Genomic DNA, 11,216 nt, shown 5'->3' with positions numbered 1-11,216 from the left:
CTCATGAGTAGTAAAAATTACAGACTGAATCTCCCTGAGTGGTCCCACTTTGATGCACAAGGATGTGTCATGTGTGTATTCGCAGTTGATGGATGAAGATGAAGGAATTGATCATGAGGATGTGACGAATCAAGCGGCCAACAATGAATCAGAGGTGGGACTTGAAGTAGTACATTGGAGTACACAGAGTTTTTTGAGTTGAAGCGGTGGCCTGTGAATTTTAATTACTGTGGGAATTGATAATGATAACGCCACTCATGAGTGAAGCTGAAGCCGGGAATCAAATCAAAATGGCACTGTAAGGCACGTGTCGTTATATGTGGAGGTGTCACAACACAACTCAGAAGGTGGTGTGCATGGGGGCAGCGTAGAGCAGGCGTTATAATATCTCTTCGGTTATCAACTTGCGCCCCTCACAGATCGGTGATGATGAATCATACTGCTAATGATCGATCGAGCTTTAGTGCCAGAATAAAATATTTACAAGATAAATTATTAATTAGAATAGCTACTGGGCGTTGACTGCTTAGTATTTTAGAAGAGTAACACAATGCAGCTATATATATATATATATATATATTTTTTTTTTCTTTTTTCTTTTTTCTTTTTTCTATCATATTATTCATTTTATTACACCTTAATTTCTCTCTTATTTTTCTTGTTTGTATAAAAAAAAAATTATTTTTTATGCTATAAATTATTGTACTATTTTTAACTCATTAAAATATATACTCATTGGAAAATGAGTGAAAAAAATGCGATAAATGTTGAGTGAGGAAGTTAATAAAGAAATTTTTTTCAAGGAAAAAAGTAAAACAAGGTTAGAGATTAAAGAAAGAAAATGTAAGAATATTTTTTATTTGTTGTAAAAACAAAATGATGAGAAATATTTATCAACTTTATTGATTATAAATTATCACTTGTAATTATTTATTCTTTATATCATATTTTTTTATCTACTTAAAGAAATTAAATTCAATTACACTCAAACAATAATACTTTGATATTTCTTTCTTTTATTATTTTAAAATAATAAAGACCTAATCATTTTTAAAAAAATTAAGAGAGCGAAATTTTACATAATTCACATTAAGGTAATCAAAAGTGCATACAAGACATATATATTTGTTATTTGAGTTACTTAAAAGGTAGGTATTAGACAATTTTTATCTTTAAAATTTAATAACTTTTTTTATTAAATACATTAATTTTTAATTCCTTTATGCAGCAATCTTGTTTCTTTCTTAGTCCTTGATCCTTACATTCATATTATACCAAAAAATCTTAAAGTAACACAGTACTACTAATATCTTAAAAGTATAGAAATTATTTAATAATTTTTAAATATATTAAATGCTTCTTAATCAATGACGCTGATGATTAATGATTAGTTAGATTGTTAGAAAAAGCGACAAGTAACATGTGGCAGTTATCTTGGTAAAAAAGTGTATAGTTTTAGCTATGTAAATCATGAATTTAGCCTGCATTAGTTTAATTATTACTGGTAGATGGTAATTGTCATAACGATTCTCTTTCTAAAAGCACGACCATATGGTATATAAATATGCAGACGAAGAGAGGCTTCCCTTTTTGTACAAATTACACATATACAGACACGGCCAGGTAGAGAAAGAGAGACAGATCTCTCTCAAGGCAGAGATCTTTTGCGTTTCTCAATATAAGTGAAAGAGTAGTAGAGAGAGAAAGAGAAGATCCAAAGAGCTAACCCTGGCTCCCTGAATATCTTCTCTTTTTAATCTGAATCACGCTTTCCTTTGTCTCTTAGCTTTGTTTTCGTTTGATCCCATCCCCCTCTAGCTAAACTCGTTTGTCTTCTATGCCACCTTCAGGCTGATCAAAACAAAACAAAACAAAACTTGTTTTTTCGCTATCTTCTTCTCCCTTTGAGGTAAACAGCATAAATAAATAAAATAAAAAAAAGCGACAGAAAGTGATCGATAGAAAAAGAGACTTGTGGAGTAGCTCTCAGTGTAAAGATGGGTACTGGTTGGAGAAGAGCCTTCTGCACCCGCGACCCTGCTTCTACCATATCGGATAAACAGCCCAGAAGCCCGAGCCAAAGCCCGAGCCCGAGCCCAAGAAGCTGCGCCAGATTGGGTTTTCTCTCCGGAGGTAGCAACCCTTCCACCCCACGCTTGCGTTGTACAACAACAGCGGAAACTGTTTCTCAAACAGTTACAGTAAGTGAGAGTCCCAGAGTTCATAGCAAGAATACCACCCCCAGAGCAGCGAAATCACCAAAAACGCTATCGGTCTCAAATCCAACTTCTCCTCGCTCCCCTCTCAAGCTCTCCCTCTTCAGGAACAGCTTCAAATTCAGGGTATGCTATGTTTCTTTCTTAATTAAAATAAAATAAAATTCTGATGCATGGAGTAATAATTAATTAGTTAAGTTTGTTGTGGTTGAGCAGAGTAGCTGCGGAATTTGCTTGAACAGCGTGAAGACGGGACAGGGTACGGCGATTTACACAGCGGAATGTGGTCACGCGTTTCATTTCCCGTGCATCGCAGCGCATGTACGCAAGCATGGAAGCCTGGTGTGCCCCGTATGCAACGCCACGTGGAAAGACGTGCCTCTACTTGCGGCGCACAAGAACCTCGCTCCAGAATCCGCCACGCAAAACAACGTCGTCGTCGTCCAGAGGGTCGCAGAAAGTCCTTACACCAATGCTGCCAGCGACAAAAAGCCAACAGAGAATAATAATGCCTCCCCCGTTTTCAAAGCCTACAACAACAACAACCACGTGGAGCCACCGGCAAAGCATTCCGATCCAAGCAGGTCCTACGACGACGATGAACCACTCCTCTCTCCCACCTCCGACGGCCGGATTATTCCCATTCCCGAAGCCGACGAGGACGAGGATGAAGACCCCGGCGAGTTCCAGGGCTTTTTCGTCAATCCAAAGAACTCATCCTCTTCCAAATCCTACTCCGATTCGTTGCAAACCAGCGACGGAGATTCCAGAACAGTTCAGGTGAAACTGATGCCGGAGTGCGCTGTCATCTCAGTTTCACGAGCACACGAGACCTACGCTTTGGTCTTAAAAGTGAAGGCTCCACCGCCGCCACCACCTCCTTCGCGGAGCAGCGCGGCGCCGTCGCAGCGCGCGCCAATAGATCTGGTGACCGTGCTGGACGTAGGTGGAAACATGACCGGCGGGAAGCTTCACATGCTGAAGCGCGCGATGCGTTTGGTTATCTCATCGCTTGGCACCGCTGACAGGCTCTCCATCGTGGCTTTCTCAGCCACCTCCAAACGGCTCTTACCTTTGCGAAGAATGACAAGCCAAGGTCAGCGCGTGGCTCGTCGAATCGTTGACCGGCTAGTGATAGGTCAAGGCTCCAGCGTAGGGGATGCGTTGAGGAAAGCCACCAGAGTGTTGGAAGATCGCAGAGAAAGAAACCCGGTGGCCAGCGTCATGCTCTTATCAGACGGTCAAGAAGAAAAGGTTCAAAATCAGAGAGGTAATAATAATCAGAGGAAGTCATCGAGCCACGTTTCGTCGACGCGGTTCGCGCATATCGAGATTCCGATTCACGCGTTTGGGTTCGGGGCGAAGAGCGGTTACAGTCAGGAACCGGGGGAGGACGCGTTTGCGAAGTGCGTGGGTGGGCTTTTGAGCGTGGTGGTTCAGGATTTGAGGATTCAAGTAGGGTTTGAATCTGAGTCGGTTGAGATAAGTGCGATTTACTCGTGCAGTGGAAGGCCAACACTGATGAGCTCAGGGGCGGTGAGGATGGGGGATTTGTACGCCGAGGAAGAGAGGGAGCTATTGGTTGAGTTGAGAGTTCCAGCATCGTCAGGAACTGGGGCCCACAACCACGTGATGACGGTACGGTGTTTGTATAAAGACCCTGCCACGCAGGAGATCGTATACGGTAGGGAGCAGGGTCTTCTGGTGCCGCCGCCCCAGAGTTCCGGTACAAGGATTGAGAGGCTAAGGAATCTCTTCATAACCGCCCGAGCCATTGCAGAGTCGAGGAGGCTCCTTGAGCATAGCCCTGACTTCACCAGTGCTCATCATTTGCTTGCCTCGGCGCGTGTACTTCTCATGCAGTCTAATTCGGCTTCGGCTCAGGAGTATGTTCGCGGCTTGGAGGCTGAGCTGGCAGAGCTTCACTGGAGGAGACAGCATGAGCAGATGCAGGTCCAGGTACAGCAGCGGAGAAGAGGGGCCGAGAGAGAGGTCATGGCGCTGCTGGACGAGAACGGCGAGCCGCTTACGCCGACTTCGGCTTGGAGAGCCGCGGAGAAGCTGGCTAAGATGGCAATGATGAAGAAGTCTTTGAATAGAGTCAGCGACTTGCACGGCTTCGAAAACGCTAGGTTTTAATTTTATTATTAATAAATGTAGAGGCATATTTAGAGAGAAGAGAACAAAAGAGGATGGGGCATGATAGTCTAAGGGAATGGGGACAAGCTGGTAGCAGACGGCGCGGCCCCTTCTGCATTGGAAGAAAGGGTATGCCCCACTCTAAAATGGGAGAGATTCATTGCTTGGTTCCTCGATCATGTCTTTTTGTCTTGCATTGTGCCTTTTATGTACACCCTTCTTTTCCATTTTTAATCATTTGCTTTTCAAGATCACAGCCAGAAACTGCTCCAGTCAATGCTCCCATGTTGGGATCGCTAGTTTATCATAACTATCAAGGGTAGAAACTAGAAGAAAAGAAAAAAAAAAAAAAAAAAAAAGTTGTAAATGCCATTCTAGTGGAGTAGTCTATAAAGTCTCTCTTCTCGCTCTTTCTCTATTTTCAATATGCTTGGCTTTTCGGAAATGGATATTGTCGTGTTTAAGGTTTTGGATGTCGTTTTAATGTAGTGGGTTAGTTTGTGCCGCTAATAATTAAGTAGCGGACTAGGAACGGGGATGAAATGATATCTTTTGTATGAAAAACATGGCAGAAGACAGAACTTAATGATGAACAAATGATTACATTCCATGGCATCATGATGCTTTTTCAGTTTTTTTTTTCATCTTTTATCCGAGCACCTTAGTACCTTGGCAATTCAGAATTGAAATTTCAAGGGGCCCAAAGTTAAATGCAATCATAAGGAAAAAACTGTGCTTCGTGGCAAAAATAAAATAAAAAAACGGAGGGAATGAATAGAAATACTGTGTCTTTCAAGGTGGTAAAAGGAGGGGTAAAATAGGTCCTTGTTCGTGGGAAATGAGATTTTCCAAGCACACACTATGGTATCCTAGCTACAAAGAGGTAAACCTAATCCGCGTGGGACGTTGAATTATATTTGCTTTGGGTACGTATCTCTTGCGGTTATATATGGAATGTGAAAAAAAAAAAAAAAGGAATTGAAAAGCACCGTTGCACATGCCCGAATTGGTAGTAGCGTAGTAGAGTATATTTATAGATCAAGAAATTTTATGATATATATGTTCGTAACATGAAACTTGTAAAATGATTTAACATGTAGAGTGATAGCTGAGAATTGAAGTCCAAATTTACAAGCTCTTCTTTCGTGTGAATAATAGAGCTATGTTAAGTCGAGGCCATAGGCTGTTTGTGTTGATAAATACGATGCTGAATTGCTTGTAACATTCAAAAAGTCGTCCTGGAATGGTCTCTGTCAGCGAGGTTAGCTTGGTCCGTATGAAAACAAATTTCCAGCTTCTTCGTGGGCTAGGAGATAGCTAGGGTTGGATGATAAATGGGGGGAGGATCTTGAACAGAGATGTCAGGTATGGAGCCTAAACAAGTGTCTCAGTTGTCCAATCCATCACTATCTGACCCTCTTGTTCTTGTTCTTGGCCCGGTGCTGTTAGTGTTACTAGGAGCCTCACTCAGCTAGCTGCCACAAAAACAACAACGCTTACGCTTTGGTCTGGTCCAGGCCTCAGCATGGGGGATGCTTATTATGTCAGTTTGTGTTGCGCTATAAACAAGCCATGGGCTACACCCTAGGGGCCAAGACTTTATTTGCTCCTATTCTTATCAACAACTGTAAAATAATTATACTATTTAAAGCAGTTAAAAAACAAAATTACATATCAACAATTTTCGACAATCAAATTATGTATGATAATTGGTAACTATTATATGCGAAGGAATCTCTCAAAATTTGAAAAACCTTTTAAATTTGTCATTTAACAATGATAATTGAGTAAAAGAGTCCGGCTAAGACAAAAAATTATATGATAAATTTGTTCATTTTTAAAATAATTATTTTAAATTAATTTAAATGATAATTTATTACTAAATTACAATATAAAATCAGGATATAGACATTAAACTCATTAAATTATTAACTTAGAGAGCAAATTAATTATTTATTCAATCATTTTATTATTCTTTCTCTTTAAATTGAGGGTATATTATTATTATATTTTAGGCAAAATTATATTTTTGATCCTTTTAGTTGTCTCTAATTTTAATTTTAATCTTCCTTTAAATTTATTCACCAATTTAGTCCTTCGGTTATGTCTAATTTTGTAGATATGATCCTTAAGTTCATATTTAATACAAATTAACGTTAACTATCACGTGTCACGTTTTGATTGGACGTTGACAACAACAATACATTTTCATCATTCAATCAGAACATGACATGACAATCAATGTTTCTTTGTAACCATTAACGTTTAAAGTTGGGCTTGGGATCATATTTACTGGATTAGACATAATTGGAGAATTAAATTGGTAAATAAATTTAAAGAGAGACTAAAATCGAAATTGAAAATAATTAGGGAACCAAAAATACAATTTTACCTATATTTTATTTTAATTGAAAGACAAACTAAAATGAAAAAGTAGTAACAATTTTGTGTAGCATAAAAAGAAGTGGTGAAATGCAGCTATATAAAGATCAAACAAATAGGTGTATTTGGTGGCTCAAGTCACGTGGTATTGTAAGGGGGGACCATTGTTCTCTATGTGCTGCAGGACTCGATGGAGATTGCATTTGCAATTTTGGATGGCAACATGGCATTGTTTTTTATTTCTTTTTGTGGGCAGTTTTAAGCCCACGTTCCACAATTCAAACGGTTTATTTCTTCACCTATAGACCCAAAATGAGAACAAGAGGACAGGTGAAATACTATTTAATCACAAAACATAAATTGGATAAAGTTAGGCAACATATATATATATATATATATATATATATATATATGATAATCTTTTAATAATTTTAAATCTTTACATAATAAAAGCATAAGACGGTCATAAAACAATATATTAAGTTTAATTATATATTACAATAATCAAGTCACATAAATAATTTGTTTAAATAGCATAATATTTTTAAATAAATTTTAGGATAAAAGCATTATACTACACTAATTTATTATTTTAACTTCACTTTTTATCTTAATCCGTGTAAATAAGCATTACAAATTGTGAGAGTACTAGTCACTTCACATTTAATTTAGTTAGGATACCATGGTTCCAAATTTTCTCATCTTCAAAAATGTTACATATGTGGTCTCAAGGTTAAAGGTGTGGCCTTGTGTCATTGCGGTTCAATGATGAATCCAAGACAACACTCCTTTGAAGTAGCAGTAGCAGTGAGTCACGAGAACGTAAGATGGTTGGCTCTGAAATGGTGTGGGGTTTTTCAAAGGACGTTCTCCGGCAAAGTGGCAGTGACAAGTCATGGTTTCTGCATAAGGCGTGTAAAAGCTCTGTAATTTTAGTACTTTTGAGCAAGTAGTGCCTTGTAATCAATCAATCATAAGATTAAGTACAGTTGTATTGTTCTGTTTGGACTCAAAGATCTTTGAAGGCAAATTTCCCCATCTGGGGTAGTTTTAGAAACTATTTCCCCAGATGGGGTCGTTTCTAAAATAATTGCAGCATGGGGCAGTTTTTTACGTGCATGGAAGACCCAAACCGGTGTCAGTGAGCAACCCGCCAGATGCAATGGCGATATGAACCTAATTCGCTAGCTGTAATGGCGATTTGCAGAAGCCATTGGGAACCGCCAGTCAAACTGGCGAGTTCCAACAGCTGAGGGTAGCCTGCCATGGCAGTGAACGGCAGAGCGCGTCGCGTCAGTCAGTCAAGGCCAAATCGCCAATGGTAATGGCGATTTGCCTTGGCCATGAATCGCCAACATGGCTGGCGGGTTGCTCCTAAGTATGCTTCTTCCATTATAAAAGCTCAGTCCGAGAGTGCACCAGCTACGCTTCCTTCGTGCCTTTGCTTCCATTGATCCTTCCATTGCTTTGCTTCCATTGCTTTCTCAGTGCGTTTTTGTTATTTTGGTAAGTGATTCTTAAGTTTATAACTTTAGTTGATAGGTAAATGTCAATATTATTTAAGTTAGGTTTTAAAAATAATATATTATTAGTTATGTTATATATATTTAGATATATGTTAGTTTAGTTATAGTTAAATTGATATATATTATTTTCTTTAATTATAGTGGTATATTATGATTTAAGTTAGGTTCTTATGATTTGCACGTTATATATATAGATATATGTTAGGTTAATTATGTTACAAATTTGAGTTGGTATATTATGATTTGTAGGTTAGTTGTATTGGATTTATTAATATGATTTTGTTAACATTTTTAAAATTTGTATGTTATTATTTGTGATAAAATGATTTTTAGGTTAATTTTAGTTATTATGTTATTATTATTTGGTTTAGATTTATTAGGTTTGTATGATATTATTTGTATTTTATATATGATATTTTTAGGTTTAGTTAGAATGTGAATATTATTTAATTGACTTACTTATAGTTTTTATTGAAATATATGATATTTTATTAATTATATATATATATATATATATATATATATATATATACATTTTATTAATTATATATATATACATATATATATATATATATGTATATATATATATACACGTTCTTTAAATTATTTATTCCATGAAATTTTTTTGATTTAATACCATTTTTTTGTGTATAATATTTTTGATTTAATTTAAATTTTAATAATTAGAAAAAAAATATGGTCATTTAATTAAATTTATGTACGTATTTTAATATTTAATTTTGTTATGTATAGAGTATTTTACTTAGTAAATTAAGTTTTTTTGTGTAAAATTTATGTACGTGTAACAATTTTTAATTTTATTATGTATTTTAATTTGGTCATTTATTTAAATTTTTGTAGCTATTTAATTTTTAATTTTGTTATTTGTAGACTATTTTAGGTAGTATTTTAAGTTTATTTGTGTACAATTTATGTACGTGTTTAAATTTTTAATTTTGTTATGTATTTGAATTTGGTAATTTATTTAAATTTGTGTAGGTATGTAATTTTTAATTTTTGTATTTGTAGACTATTTTAGGTAGTATTTTATGTTTTTTTGTGTTAAATTTTTGTACGTGTTCCAAATCTATGTATTTTAATTTGGTCATTTATTTTAATTTGTGTAGCTATTAAATTTGTAATTTTGTTATATGTAGATTATTTTAGAACATTTATTTAAATTTGTGTAGCTATTAAATTTGTTAATTTTTTTAATGTAAAATTTTTGTTGTCAATTTTTTGTATTATATTTAACTTTACAGCATCAATGGCATCTTCATCATCATCTTCATCTAGTATACACATTAAGTCTGGTCCAATAGAAGGAGACGTCTTATGGCTGCAACCTAAACATGTTTCCGAACATGTTTGGAATGGAGAAGCAGATAGAAAACTACATATCAGACGAGCCGTACCCATGTATCAAGGACAAGAAGAAATACCAGAGGAAATTATTCCTCTGCTTCGCCAATCAGGATTCTATTGGATAATGAAAATGGGGTACCTGAAAATTAATTCTTCATTAATTACAGCCTTTATTGAAAGATGGAGGCCCGAGACACACACGTTTCACTTGAGATGCGGAGAGGCTACGATTACTCTTCAAGATGTGTCAGTGTTGTTAGGTCTTCATACTGAGGGGGCACCATTAATTGGTCAGACTAATCTTGATTGGGCTGAATTGTGTGAAGAATTATTGGGAGTCAGACCACAGGAAGGTGAACTTCAAGGTAGTGTGGTCAAATTAAGTTGGCTGGCTCACCATTTTTCAGAAATAAATATCCATGATGGTAACGTAGAACAATTACAAAGGTTTACCCGTGCATGGATCCTCAGATTTATAGGAGGAGTTCTATTTGTTGACAAAAGCAGCAGTAAAGTTTCCCTAAGGTACCTCCAATTTTTACGGGACTTTGAACAGTGCAGCGCGTATGCATGGGGACCTGCCGTGCTTGCTTATTTATACAGAGAGATGTGCAGCGCCACCGATTACAAAATAAAATCAATCGGAGGTATGTGCATCTTAATCCAATTGTGGGCATGGGAACGCTGCACGACTTTGGCTCCAAAGAGAACTCCTTCTATAATAGAAAACAAACCACTCGGACACAGGTTAGTTGCTTTGAAAAAAAAATCATTTGAAAATAATCAATAATGTAACGCGTCCGCACTAATTATTTCATATTTTTTTTGTAGGTGGCTGCGACGTGGAAACCAACATATTGGCAATGATGATCTAATAGTTTTCCGTCGCAAATTGGATATCATGAAACGACATGAGGTAACAAGATCATCATATATTCGTTAAATAATAAATAAAATGTCATGGTTTAAGATAAATTAACAATTGTGTTATTGTATGCAGTTTCTGTGGGAGCCTTACACAGCAACTGTTATGTCGATGTTGCCTCCCATTTGTTTGGTTGGCAGTATGTCGTGGTGCGCAGTGGTGCCACTCATTTGTTTCCATGTTGTAGAGTGGCACCAACCGGATAGAGTGTTGCGACAATTTGGAATGCAACAACCTATTCCGGAGTCTCCTTCGCAACCATGGAATGTCCACGGGCTAACACTGAAAGGCAAAATGGATGAAAATTGGTTCCAGCTGTTGGCCCCATTTATCAGTCAGTGGAATAATCGAGCTGAGTTTAGGGTCGACGTTTATGCTCGACAAGAGGGCCTATTGAGTTTTAACTCGGATTACATGGTGTGGTATAGGCGCAAAACAAAAATGTTTATCGACCCAAACAATGCAAACACGGCTACATTGGTATTTATTTCTTTTTAATTATTTAACTTCAATTTACTTTTTAAAGCATCGACATTAATTTCCTTACCCTAATAATTGCAGGGTGAAGTTACCGAGACATTGCAGTATATGGTGTCACCCCAAGGGCGAAACACATGGACAGTTGATGATCTCGTGCCATATGTGGAAAAGTTAGCGATTTGA

General features: G+C 36.9%; 2 protein-coding genes across 2 annotated transcripts; both read left to right on the top strand.

The window, feature by feature from the left end:
* Positions 1-1,571: 1,571 nt before the first annotated feature.
* Positions 1,572-4,970, top strand: LOC114415210 (E3 ubiquitin-protein ligase WAV3-like). The gene is made up of 2 exons (XM_028379802.1): positions 1,572-2,342; positions 2,433-4,970. The coding sequence occupies exons 1-2, from the start codon at positions 1,998-2,000 to the stop codon at positions 4,353-4,355; spliced, it is 2,268 nt and encodes a 755-aa protein (XP_028235603.1). The 5' UTR covers positions 1,572-1,997; the 3' UTR covers positions 4,356-4,970.
* A 5,533-nt stretch (positions 4,971-10,503) lies between these two features.
* LOC114414255 (serine/threonine-protein phosphatase 7 long form homolog) lies at positions 10,504-11,216 on the top strand. The gene is made up of 3 exons (XM_028378554.1): positions 10,504-10,544; positions 10,629-11,033; positions 11,115-11,216. The coding sequence occupies exons 1-3, from the start codon at positions 10,530-10,532 to the stop codon at positions 11,214-11,216; spliced, it is 522 nt and encodes a 173-aa protein (XP_028234355.1). The 5' UTR covers positions 10,504-10,529.

This window comes from Glycine soja, chromosome 6 (genome assembly GCF_004193775.1).
Source record: "Glycine soja cultivar W05 chromosome 6, ASM419377v2, whole genome shotgun sequence".
Lineage (NCBI taxonomy): Eukaryota > Viridiplantae > Streptophyta > Magnoliopsida > Fabales > Fabaceae > Glycine > Glycine soja.
Note: the sequence above shows the minus strand (reverse complement) of the source record. Positions and strands in the feature narration are given on the sequence as shown.